At 61.2% G+C, this 12,720-nt stretch overlaps 2 protein-coding genes across 2 annotated transcripts; both read left to right on the forward strand.

Annotated features, from left to right (window-relative positions):
• Window positions 1-720: 720 nt before the first annotated feature.
• BESB_049400 (uncharacterized protein) lies at window positions 721-4,212 on the forward strand (the record flags this gene model as incomplete). Its single annotated transcript, XM_029363391.1, has 1 exon — window positions 721-4,212. The coding sequence occupies one exon, from the start codon at window positions 721-723 to the stop codon at window positions 4,210-4,212; it is 3,492 nt and encodes a 1,163-aa protein (XP_029220757.1).
• A 2,391-nt stretch (window positions 4,213-6,603) lies between these two features.
• BESB_049410 (uncharacterized protein) lies at window positions 6,604-12,362 on the forward strand (the record flags this gene model as incomplete). Its single annotated transcript, XM_029363392.1, has 6 exons — window positions 6,604-8,009; window positions 8,457-8,631; window positions 9,049-10,189; window positions 10,815-11,296; window positions 11,673-11,878; window positions 12,290-12,362. The coding sequence occupies 6 exons, from the start codon at window positions 6,604-6,606 to the stop codon at window positions 12,360-12,362; spliced, it is 3,483 nt and encodes a 1,160-aa protein (XP_029220758.1).
• Between the last annotated feature and the right edge of the window lie 358 nt (window positions 12,363-12,720).

The following is a 12,720-nucleotide window of genomic DNA, read 5'->3' on the forward strand; positions in this document are numbered from 1 at the left end:
TGCTTTCCAATTCTGGATCTCGCCTTCAGGAGGCGGCTCAGCGTTGCGACTGGCTCGGCGCTCGCACCTCGCCCGCGGGTTTTGTGCGGCGCTCTGCAGCCTCCGCCACCCCTGCGCCTCCACTCTTTGCTTTGGTCTTTTCCTCTCTTCGTTTCCACCCTTCTGCGGCCTCCACCTCTCTGCTGCAGCGGCGGTCGCCTTGCCGTCGGCTGGCGACAGGCGTGTCGATGCACCACCCATTTGTGAAAATTATGTGCGCTTCCTGTTCACGGTGTGCGACAGAATACGCCATTACGCCTTGACTCACTCTTGTGACGCTCTTCTCTGCAGCCGCGCCCTGTCAGACTTTGTGTCGAGGCAGGTGTGCTCAGTCTGCCGCGACTGGACCCCTCAGCGGCCCTTTCCCACAGTCAAGTCTGTGCCTCTCGACTCGCGTTGTCTTTACTCCGTTTCCGCGGTGCCTCTTGTGCTGGCCTCCTTGACACCTGCGGGTTTGCCGTCACATGCTCTTCCGTATCTGCTCATCTCCAACTCTATGTTCGCCGCTCTCCCCTGCGCTGACTCTATCTTCCCCGATATTCTCTCAAGCGCCGGGAGACCTCTCTCTGGATCGCTTCCTGCTGCGAGCCTTTCGCCGCGCGTCGATCTCTCTGAATCTAAACCAGCGGCCCTGTCCTCCGGGCTTCGCCGTTTCGACTTACTGCCGTCCGCGCGTCCACGATGAGCTCCTCTGCAGCGTTTGCTCCCTCGTCGTTTGCGCAGCCGGCGCGCAGCGCACAGGGCCTCGTGGGCGAGAAGGAAAACGCCTTCGAGGGCTGGTGTTCGCTAGACGACCTCATCGCGGACACGCTTGCAGATTTTGATCAGGCCTTCTCCTTCTCCTCCGTCGTGTCCGCTTCACTCCGCAGGCCGCCCGCCACGAGCGACCCAGGGAGCCTCGACTCGAAGCCTGAGCCGCCGCAGCGCGCGCCTCCGCCTCCTCCTGTGCCTCCGTCGACCCGCACCAGACAGACACCCAGCGCGGCGCAGGACTCCGAAGAGCGTCACGCGCCGCGGGCAGGGGCGCTCTCATTTTCTGCCGTCTCCGCCGCATCCTCCACGGCGAAAGTGTCGCAGGTGCTGCGCGACCGGGAGGAGACGAACGCGAGGCTACGGAGGGACACAGGCGTGGCGCCTGCGGCAGACGCAGTCGAGGGCGGAAGAGGTGCAGAAGGACGCGGGAACGGGGCTGCGGCGCTTGCAGAGGCCTCAAGCCGCGCAGCAAAGCACCCCTGTGACTTCGAAGACGCGAACACGCCTGCGACGCCGTCTTTCCTTCCGCTTTCGTCCGCCCTCGCAGCTTCGATTGAGGCGCTTGTCGCGGAAGCGGGGTTCTTCGAAGACTCTCAGTCGAGCGCTTTCTCAGGCCCTTCACGCTCCACGGCCTCCGCCGCGTCCCCGTCTACCATTCTCGCTTCTTCCAGCCTTTCTGCTGCGTCTGCGGCGGTGCTGTTACCTGCCGCGCGCGTCTCGCCCCCCTTCTCCTCGGCTTCTGTGTCGAGTGCGCTCTCTGGAAGTACACCGGAGACCGACGCACGTTCGTGCCAGTCAAGTTCGTGTGCAGAGAGGCCTTCCTTGGAGCGCCTTCGCGGCCCCGCGTGGGCGTCGCTCTTGTCAGCGGACGCGCACCAGGGGGAGGACGAAAACGCGTCTGAAGGCGCCGAAAAGGTCGCCTTCCCTGAAGCTGGGTGCTACCCGACGACGCCGCCGAACTCGCCCTGCAGTCCTCTCGGCTCCGCGCCCCCTCCTCTCCCTCTGCCGCCGCTTTCGTCATCTGCGCTTTCTTCTGCTCTTGCTTCTGCCCTCTCCTCTTCTTCCTCTTCGCCGGCAGTTTTCTCCTCTTGCACAGACGCCTCTTCTCTCCCGGCGCCGCACGGGTGTCCGCTCACGTCCTCCGCGTCTGCCTGCACTTCGCCGGCGGCCGCGGCGGCGGCGAAGAGCGCATTGCGCGCCCTTGGCTCTTCAGAAGCGTCTGTCGATTCGCTGTTGTCCTGCCTCGCTGGGCTCGCCGCCCACGCGGCCTCGCTGTCCCTTCCGGCTTCGGCGCCCGAGGGCGCGAAGACTCCTCGTCTTCCTGCGAGCCAGCGGGGGGCAAGAGGCGGCGGGACCGGAGGAGGACGGGGAGAGGAGCCTTGCGCAGCGCCGCAGACGCGCTCGGCGGCCGCGCGGACAGCGTCTTCTGAGCGGCCGCCAGACGGAAAGGACGAATTCGCGGAGATGTCCGCGCTTCTCGAAGCTGCTTTGCGCCTCCTCGAAGGTAAGCAGAAAGGCGAGGGAGACGCGCACGCGAAGGACGTACGCGAAGAGGAGCCTGGAAGGGGCGGAGCGGAAGGAACGGACGCGAAGAACACAGGCTGGAGGAAGTTCCTTTTCCCTTGGGAGCAAAAACCAGAGAGGCCCGCCGGAGAGAGGCGCAGAGAGGACAGCGCGGCGCATGCAGCAGGCAAGGACGCGGAGAAAGGAGACCAGACAGAGCCCGGTGAAGACGACTGGCTGGCAGGACTCCTGGGCGGACGAGGCGAAGAAGGCGGCAGCGCAGATCTCCTGTTTCTCGCCATCGGCGAGCCCTTCTGGCTCTTGCTTCAAGTGTTCGAGCCTTGGCTCGAGCGCGAGGGAAGCAGACTCGAGGAAGAAGATCGCATGCGCTACGTGCGACAGATTCAGGTGTATCGACAGCTCGTGGCGCTGTGTGCACCACAGGAGAGCCGCGAGAAAGATTCGCGGCAGTTAGGCGCTGAGCCGAAGGAAGAACGAGCGTCGCAGGGGAGAGAGGCAGAAGACAGCGGAGAGGCGGGCTCTCACGTGCCAGATGGAGAGGCAAAGGAAGCAAATGGCGCCGGTTGCCATCGACCCCCACACGCCTCGACTGGTCAGGGCATGCTCCCGTTCCCCGCGGCCTCCTCGTCCTCTGTGGTTCCTGTCGCGGCCGCTTCGAGCTCGCCAGTCCCTTCCGCCTCGCGGGACACTCCGTCGGCGTCTGCGTTTTCGCTCGCGTCTGTCGCGCAGTCTCTGCCGCTGCTGGGGAAGCTGGGTCACGTGCAAGTGCTGCTCAGCGAGCTCGACGCCTACGGCGAGCCGCCGGAGGAGGTGATGGCGAGGCTGAGCCTCGGACCCGAACCGGAGCCAAAGAGCGAGGCCTCAGCGAAAGCGGCTCCAGAAGAGCCGCCTGCAAACGGCCCTCGCGGCGCCGCGAAGCTTGGACGCGCAGACGGAGAGGCGCCGCTGGATGCGGCCTCGCTCAAGCGCGAAACGCCGCGGAACACACAGAAGGATAGCTTTCGAAAACCTTCTGAGGAGAGGGAGAAGCTGGCGACAAACGGCCAGGGCTCAGCGAGCGATGTGGAAGGTGCGCCGCGAGAGTTGGTTTCACAAAGCCGCTGCAGAGACGAGGGCGAGGCCGTCAAGGATGAAAAAAACGCGAGAAAGGAGACCGAACCTGAGCGCCGAGAGAGGACAGAGCAGAAACTCGCTCACGAGGCGGAGAGCAAGCAGGGCAACCCTCCCTCCGACTCGTCCGCCTCCTCGGCCGCGTCTGCCTCCTCAGCGTCGTCGTCGTGCCGAGCTTCTTCTTCTTCTTCCTCTTCGTCTCTGGCGTCAGCGTGTGCACCCCCTTCGGCCTCCGCTTCAGGAGCCGGGGTCTTTTCCTTCCCGCCACAGGCGCGCGAGCGACTGAGCTGCGGAGAGGCGAGCCGCGCGGCCGCAGAAGCCGACGGCACATCGCCGGAAGGCGAGGTCCGTCGAGGCGCGAGAGGGGAAGGGACAGAAGGACAGCGAAGACGCGAGGATGACGTGGACAGAAAAGCGAAGAATGGAGACAAGGGAGTCGACGCAGCTGCGGGCGGCGAAGGTGAAGAAGACAGCAAAATGATGGAGGAGTTTCTGGCCTTCGTGGAGGCCCTCGACACCCGCGCCGGCGGGGACGAGGGCGGGGGGGACTTGAAGCAACTTCTGGAGCAGCCGCTGACAAAGTTGTTGGCGGGAGCTTTGAACACTCAGGAGCTTCTCGCCTTCCTCGAAAGCGTTGAGGGCGAAGCGGCGGACTCCGCAGCTGCGGCAGCAGCCGCGGCAGCCGCGCCGCAGAAACGCGAGACGCAGCGTGCAGATACACGCACACAACGCTCACCGGTCGCGAGCGACTCCAAAGAACTCGAAGAAGGCTGTCGCCAGCAGTGACAGGCGACGCACTGAGGCGAATCTCCAAGCGGAGTCAGCCAACCTCGGTGCTGCCGGTGTGTCGCTTCCTTTCTCTCCCCGGCCGCGTGTCGAGCGGCAGACTGCTTCTTCTAGCCACTCGCGGGCTGCTGCTTCTTTGGTCCGCCGCCCTTCTCTCGCTTGTCCGCGCTCCGCGCCGGTGTTCGGTTGTCTTCTTGTCGCCTGCTTGTCGTCTCGTCGACGTCCTTCTGTGGTTTTTGGCATCTGTCGGATGCGTTTTATTCTGCTGCGGTGGCGGCCTCTCTGTTCCAGCCCCATTGCCGCTCTCCGTTGTCTGCATCGGCTCACGCAGGGGATTTCGCGTCAGTCGGGAGGTAAAGCTGTCTCTGAAGGCTGAAGCAAGGAGGCGCGGGGAAATTTGGTTCTCGGCCTGTCCATTCCCCGGTTCAGGGGTATGCATATGCATTCTACTGTATGTCCACAGAAACTTGCATGTATAAATATAAAAGTGCATATGTATTGAGAGTAGCACGTGTGTGTTTACATGTCTAAATATCCGTGTGGACATGCATGAGAATATATGCACACATATATCAGGAGTTCCATATTTGTGCGCACACATGATATTTGCGCACATGTGTTTATCCTCGTAGTCGCGCTTATACAGCCAAAGCTGTCCTCTGCACACAAACGCTGAAAATCCGAGATCTACGCGACTCTGCAAATGCGGGCTGGTGTACGAATGCCTCTTCGTGGCTGCATCTGTCATTGTAAAATATGCATAAACATGAATGTATTCTAAAAAGACGACGGAGCTCGCACTTGCGACTAGCGTGTTGTCTGTCAGCGGCTCGGAGGGCGAGCAAGGCTGCAGCTTCAGCTTTGTTTTCTGACGATGCAGAAAACGCGAGACATGACACTTGCTTCCAACGAGAAGAATAGGACATAGAAAACGCAGAGAGAACCTCCTTTTTGCCCCGCGGGATGCATGAGTCTAAGGTGGGTAGTTAGCGCTTTTCACCACCACCAGCACGCGTGAAGGGCACCGCCCGACACATCTCCCGCCCCTGCGCATTCCACCTGCCTTTCTCGTCTCTCGCCTCCAAAGCATATTAACCTGATGGCTCGATATATTCATATACATATGAAGTGTTCGATATATTGATATATATATGTAAGCATACATAACTGCGCGTATGTGCGTGAAGCGTCTTCCCCCTGTAGGCCGGGCTGGCAAAGCTACAGTCCCCCGTATTCATGCATACAAGTTAGAACGCAGAGGCGAGCCTGTGCGACTCCGACGCAGTTTAAACACCTTTGTGATCTACTTATGTATCGTACCTATCATCCTTAGCTACCGATAGCCCTACGAATGTGTCGATTGCTGCGTGCACACGCACATCGAAGGAATACGCATGCCGATGGCAGCATCGTGCGAAGGATCCGCAATGCTCGGAAGCACGGGAAAGTCTCTGGGCGCTATCCGCTAAGCAATTGAAGACGGATTGAGACACCGCCAGCGGGCGAGCCAAACAAGTTGAAGGCCGCTCGCGTGAAGATCGGTCGCTCCACGCTGTAGCTACACCCGAACGCAACCTTTGCATGCACGCGCAAGAACAAAGCTTAGCGAAAAAACTCGTTTCTGGTCCCTCCCTTTCGCGTTTTCCAAGCCCAAAGGCGATGGCGTTCCTTCCTTCCGTGGGAAACCGGTCAAGAACGACGCCGGCCGGAGAACAGCACTCCTGGACCCAACACGATGAACCATGCCCGCGCATGCAGGCCTGCTTTGCCGCGCCCGCGACAAGGACCGCCGAGACATGCTTTCCGCGCTAAAGAACAGCAAAAAGGCCCCGGATCGCCGAAGCAAAAAAGTGTGAATGGCGGAGACCACGGTGAGAAGGAGCCTGGTAGGATTTGTGTCGCTATACAATCGCTTGACGAGTCAGATGCACACGCGCTGCGCCAGCCCGAACAGAAACGTAGGCTAGTTGCTTCGATTCCGGCCATGTCTTGCCCCGACATGTCGTATGTCTCATCTCCGTCAGGTCCCCTCTTGAAAATGCAAGGATCTGCTCGCTTGGAATCCGCGTTCTGATCTGCTGCCGTCCGCTGTCTCTCCTCTGTTCTGCAGCGGCGTCAGTCGCGTCCAGTTGATCTCAACTTCGACGCCGCGGCAGTCACTCACCGCTCCTTTTAGCGCTCGCGTCTGTCCTGTCAAACGTCTCCCTTTGCCTTTCCGCTGCGCACTTTCGCGTGTCCCTCGCCCCTCCGCCCTTCCTTCCCTCTGTCCCTTCCGCGCCCACCAGAGTGTTCTTCGTCGCCTCTGCGTCGTCTTTTCTCTTCTTTCCTCTTCATTCCTTCCCAGCGTTCTCCTCCGCCTCAAAGTCCGTTCCTCCGGCGCCCGTGAGCGCCATGGAGGCGCCGCCCCCCCTGCTGCAGGCCGCGCCTGCGGTTGACTCGCCGGTCGCCTCTGCCTGCGCGCCCCTCGTGGCGCCTTCGCCTGCTGCTGCTGCTGCTGCGTCGGGGGCTCCTCGTCGCATCCGGCGCTTGGATCCCGCAGTCGTGCAGCGAATCGCGGCGGGCGAGGTGGTTCTGCGGCCGTCGTCGGCGCTGAAGGAGCTCCTGGAGAACTGCCTCGACGCGCGCAGCTCCTCCATCTCCGTCACGGTGCACCAAGGCGGCTTCAAGACGCTCGCCGTCAGCGACGACGGCTCTGGGATCTTCCCCGAAGACCTGCCGATTCTCTGCCGGCGCTTCACCACCAGCAAACTGCGTTCCCTCGCGGACCTACGTTCCATGCAGACCTTTGGATTCCGCGGCGAGGCGCTCGCGAGCCTCTCCGTCGTTGGGCACGTCGACGTGCTCACCCGCGTCGCCTCGCTGCCGCACGGCTACCGCTGCGCCTACGACAAAGGAGAGTGCGTAACCCCCGCCCTGCCCCTCTCGCAGGCCGCTCCGCAGGCTGCTTCGCAGACCGGCTCGTTGGGCTGTCGGGCGGCTGCGGCGCAGGCGCTTCCGGCGGGGGTGGCGGTCGCGGCGCGCAGTCGCGGCACGACGCTGCGGGTGTCGCAGCTTTTCCACGCGTTGCCTGAGCGGCGGAAGATGCTTGGCGGGCCTCAGGAGGAATATGCCAAGTGCCTCGAACTCTGCACGCGCTACGCGCTGGATAACCCGCATGTGAAGTTCACCTGCAAGCGACAAGACAAGACGCAGGCTGACCTCGCGACCGCCGGATGGCCTCGGCCCCCGGTCGAGGCTTTGCGCCAGGCTAAGGGCGCCTCTGCAGGCGAAGGCGGGAAGAACGAGAAGAAGGGGGAAAGTCAAGCGGAGGGAGGAGAGGAGGAAGAAGAGCGTGCGCTGGACGAAGGCGAGCTCGCGCATATGAAGCGCGAAAGCCGCGCGGCTGGGCGGGCGCTGGCGGTGATTGAGCGCGCCTTCGGATCCTCGGTGAGCAAGCACGTTGTCAAGGTAGACTTCTCCTTCGCGCTGCCGCAAGCCGCCTGGCGCTTCGCGCCGCCGCAAGCTGCAGGCGCAGCCGACGCAGCGAACAGCCGGCGCGAGGGCGCGGCGAAGCATGAGGGAGGCATCGAATCCGAAGCGGCGGATGGCGCGCCGGGGGACGCCGCAAGCAGCAGCGAGGCAGAAGAAGACGCCGCAAGAGAGGCCGAGCCTGAAAAGCGCAATGTCGAGAGAAAAGGCAGAAAGGCATGCATCGTTAAGGTCTGGGGGTACGCCATCCGAATTTCCGCAGGCGTGAGGCCTCCAGGGACCTTCATTCTCTTCATCAACGACCGGCTGGTCGACTCGCCATCTCTCAAGTATGCTGTCTCTTCTTTCTGCCGCTTCTCCACACCTGTGTGCTCCTTCTCGCCGCGACTGTGTGCGCCCTCCTACTCTCCATGGGGTCTCCCAACGCTGCTGACGGGCTCACGCTTGTCGCTGTTTGTTTCTGTCGTCTGTTGAGCGTTGGTTTTTTTCTCTGCGCGTGTGCCCTTCTCCGCCTGTGTCTCTGTGTCTTCCCCTGCGTCGCTTCTCTGCACACGTGTCTCCTTCCCTTTTACCGCTCTTCTTCGTGAGATCTGCCGCCGTCACGCGGGCGTCGAAGGGTCACTGGTTAGCTCGGCGGGCGCTCCGCTTCACCGGCTGCTGCCGTTTAATACCCTTGGCGGCTTCGTGAGCGTCATGAAGAGTTTGTGATGCATTCCTTGCATGTCTTGTCGTGTGTGGACTGGTGTCCGCGCCTCTGTGTCTGCTTCGCGCTGCAGAAAGGGCGTGGAAAGCGTCTATCAGGAGCTCCTGCCGCGCGGTCTGAAGGCGTGGATCTACCTGTCTCTCTCTCTCCCTGCGTGGCTAGTCGACGTAAACGTTCACCCCACGAAGCAGCGCGTGCAGCTGCTCTACGAGGACTTCATCGTTGCCCGCATCTGCACCCATTTTCGCGTAAGCCTTTCCCTCACTCATGCCGCGCTCAGTCGTTTGCTCGCATCGCTTGGCACCCTTAGCGGCGCTCCATTTCTTTCTAACTATATATATATTCTCATATGTATATCTAGATACGGTATGGAACCGCGTGTTGCTCCGTCGTCTTATATCCTCCTGCCTGCCGGGAGAGTTCAGCTGCGCGACGCGCATGCGTGGCGACGCAAGGCCTTCGGTACTTCCTTCTCATGTGCGCGCCCTGCTGCGGAGACTCACGCCTCTTTTGGTAAATTCATATCCCCGTGGCACGCTGAAGGAGTCGTGCTTCTGAGCCGATTGCGGCTCTCGCCTGTGTGTGAGGCTGAGTTGCATTCTGTAACGACCTAACAGATGGTTTCTCTCTCTTCGCATGTTGACGGTTTTTCTGCGTGCCTTCAGGACATGCTGGGATCTCAGACGTCTCTGCAGACCTTCGACGTGACGCAGCGGTGCTTGTCGATTAAGGAGCAATCTCTCCTCTCTGCGGCCTCGTCGTCTTCTTCCTCGTCCTCGTCGGCGTCCTCTCTCTCCATTTCGGGACTTTCGCAGCGGCTGCTCGTTTTGCCATGGACGTCGCCAGACAGCGATGCGCTTTCCTCCTCCTCCTCCTCCTCCTCTTGTCTCTCGACGTCCTCTTCGTCCTCTTGTTGTTCTCATTATTCTTCTCACTCGTCTTCTTCTTTCTCTTCTTGCTGTGCGTCGTCTGGCTGTTCGCTTCCGAAGTACGGAGGCGCTCCGGCGCAGGGCGAGGGCGAAGGCGAGGCGCCCGCAGCGACTGCTGACGGGGGCGCGGAGACGCGGAGTGCGCAGGTGCTAGCCAAGCCTGAAGTCGGCGTCAGCCCTTCCTCTTCGCGTCCTCCCCTGCCGTCACAGAGCTCGTCTGCGGCCGCGAAGAAACCTGCACTGAAGCCGACGCGCGTGCGCACCGACTTCCGCCAGACGAGCCTGGAGTCGTTCATCGCCACGGGACGCTCCACGTCCATTCAGCCAAAGGCCCTCTCTTCTTCCGCTGCGTCTGCGGCCTCTCTGTCTTCTTCGTCGCTCTCTTCGTCTGCGACAGCGCGTGAGGCGCTGGCTGAGGGCGGCGTTGAGGAGAGCGCCGCTGCTGCCGCGACGGAGGGCGAGGTCCGCGACGAGGCCACGCCTTCGTCTTCCTCTTCTTCGTCTTCCTCTTCTTCGTCTTCTTCTGCGTCTTCCGCTTCTTTGTGCAGCCGTTTGACGAGGTCAGGCACTTCGTTTTTTCAATCGCGTCCCGCCCTGGATCAGGTTGTTCTGCGCGCGTTCCCCAGCGACGCCTTCATGCTCTCTTCTGTTCAGGCGCTGCTTCGCGCGAGTCAGCGCCGCGGCGAGGCGCCTGGGCCGCCGGCGGACGCGCGGCAGAGAGCGAATTCGGGGCGCTCTGAAAACGCGAGACACGCGCGCACAGGCTGCGGCGCCTGGATGCCGCAGACCTCTCTTGTCGGACCTGTCAGCGACACACACGCCCTCCTTCAGCACAAGGAACTTCTCCTCTTGGTTGACCTCCAGCGCGTGATGAGCGGTAAGTGCAGTCTGGGCGGTGGGCAGCCCAGCGACGCGAAACGGCGGCGGGGGAAGAAGCCGCGGGGCGAGCAGACACTCAGGTGAAGAGAGACGCAGCCGCCTCCACGGAACGGGAAACTCTGCGAAGGGATTCGTAGTCCACGCTCAATCTTACCACACGTATACTTTTGTGGTCTCAGGTTGGTTTACCTAGTCAGAGTTTGTCCGGGAAGTAGGCGCCTAAAGTATATAACTGATAGCCTCAACTTCGATGCGCAAATGCGTAATGAATTCTTGTATACTTTGTACCTACTCAACGCCTCAGTTTAAGTCAAGGAGTTTTAAAATGCAAGCCACGCTACAACGCAGAGACGAGCGAGCGCGATAGAGGCAGGGCAGGCAGCTTCGCGTCGTTTCATCTGAGCCGCGCTCGCCTGTCTCGGGCTGTCGGGCCTTTGAGAGACTCGCAGAAAACGAGACTGCGCAATTTGACACACTTTTTGAGATAGATTATCTTCGAATACGAGAATCCGACGGTTAGACTCCGAGCTGCGCTACGTCTCTTAAAACATCTGCAGGATCAAATCTTCCTCGATTCTGTCCAACACGGTGCAGCGGTAGCGCTGATTGCGTTGCCTTTTCAGAATTTCTCTTCCAGTCGATTCTCCTGCGGCTCGGACGCCTGCCGCCGCTCCTTCTGAGTCCTGCTCTCGACGTGGAGAAGGTGCTGCGTGCGGCGCTGCGCCGAAGAGAGAAAATGAGAAGTGCAATCGAGGGCGCGCGCGCGGGGGAAGACCAAGCTGCCGCGGCCTCCTCTGCCTCTGCCTCCGCGGCTCGCTCGCCCTCTGAGTCGGAGAAAGAGACCGTCGATCGGGCCTTCGCGCGCCTCCACAGGCATCGCCTGCTGCTGTGCGACTACTTCAGCGTGGGCATCGTGGCGGAGCCGCCCGATGACGACCGAGAAGAAAAGACAAAGAGGCGAAAGACGGGCGACGCGCCGCAGAGCGCGTCAGAGCTCGAACCCGACGCGAAGACGCGTTGGTATCTAAAAACTATGCCGCTCGCCTGTGGATCCTACTTCCCCTTCCAGCACCTGCCCGAGCTGCTGCTGCAGCTGGCGCTTGACGTGAGCTCATCTGCGGCCTGCCTCTCTCCTCGGTAGAGGAGAACGAATGTAGTGGATTACTGCTTGGCGCCTTTGTCCGTGCACACAGGGGTCGTTTTTCTACGGTGTGGTAATCAGGATCTAGAAATTCGTATGTTTTGATCTAAAAACATATACAGGTGATCACGAGTGCATCCATCTCCTCGCGTACGGAGACCGGGTAATATTTGCAAAAAATTGGAAAAAAATTACAGATTTATCTTTCTACCTAGACACTCGCCTGCGTGTTTGGAGGAATACGTGTGTTTGTTGTGGCTCGCTTCTCTGTCGGGTTCGCATTTCGGTGCTCCCTGCAAACGTTTCGCTTTCCGGCTGCGCGGCTGGGTGGCGCGCTCAGGTCGACTGGAGCGAAGAGGCCTCGTGCCTGCGCGACGCCGCCCGAGCGCTCGCGCGATTCTTCTCCTCTGTGCCTCCTCCCTCCTCTTCTGCCTCCTCTTCCTCCTCTTCTTCGGCGCTGGCCGTCCGCGCGGAAGTCCGCGACGCCTTCGCAAGTCACTTCGTGCCTGCGCTCCGCGGCTACTGGAAGTGCGCGGTGCCGCGGAAGTAAGTTGTCTCGTTTTTAAAGCTGCAGTCTGAGCTCGGCAAGAGGGCGCCGAGCGCGAGTCTGACAAACTTCACACTGAACCCTAGCTCCCCGTGCGCTCTCGGATTTTGTTGCTTTCCCCTCAAGCCGGAATCTGCGCGCCATGCTTGTGCGCGGGAAAGCGAAGAAGCGTAGAGAGCGTAACGCTGCGCGAGTGCATCTCGACCCGCGGGCTCGCCAGACTTTTGCTCCTTCGCAGCGTCTTTCCGCGTAGCCTGCTGTCGCCAGTGGCGCGTCTCTCCAGGTGCCGTTCTTTCTATTCTGTCCTCCGCCTGTTCACAACTGTGTGAGGCGCGGCTCCGGATCGCGCCGCTTCTTCACACCTTCCTAGCGGCTGTGTTCTTGTCTGATGTTTTTATTGTTGCCTGCAGGTTTTTTGAAGACGGAACGGTGCGCGTGGTCGCCTCGCTGCCGGCGCTGTATCGTGTCTTTGAGCGCTGCTGAAGCCAGCGCGCGAGGCGCGTCAGACGCCTTAGCGTTTCGTCGGGGAGAGGAGGTTTCAGGCGCGCGTCGAGGCTTCTGTCTGTCCTTTGCCTCGCAAAGCGCGCCCGCACTTCCCCGCCGGCGCGCTTGCAGACACCAGGCACTGCTTCCCGTCGCGGATTCAGTAATAACGAGGCAGACAGAAGAAAACCGAGCGTGAAGAGAAGACTGCGGAAGCCCGGTGCCGCCGAAACGGCTGAAAGGTGCGGAGAGCTGAGGGCAGAGCGGAAAGCGGAGCTAAAAGAGAGGAACCTGCGTCTTCGTTTTCCTCGCGCCCTCTGCGGAATGACGGACATCTGGCTTCATTTTGGCGGCGTTA

The sequence above is a fragment of the Besnoitia besnoiti genome, chromosome III (assembly GCF_002563875.1).
Source record: "Besnoitia besnoiti strain Bb-Ger1 chromosome III, whole genome shotgun sequence".
NCBI lineage: Eukaryota > Apicomplexa > Conoidasida > Eucoccidiorida > Sarcocystidae > Besnoitia > Besnoitia besnoiti.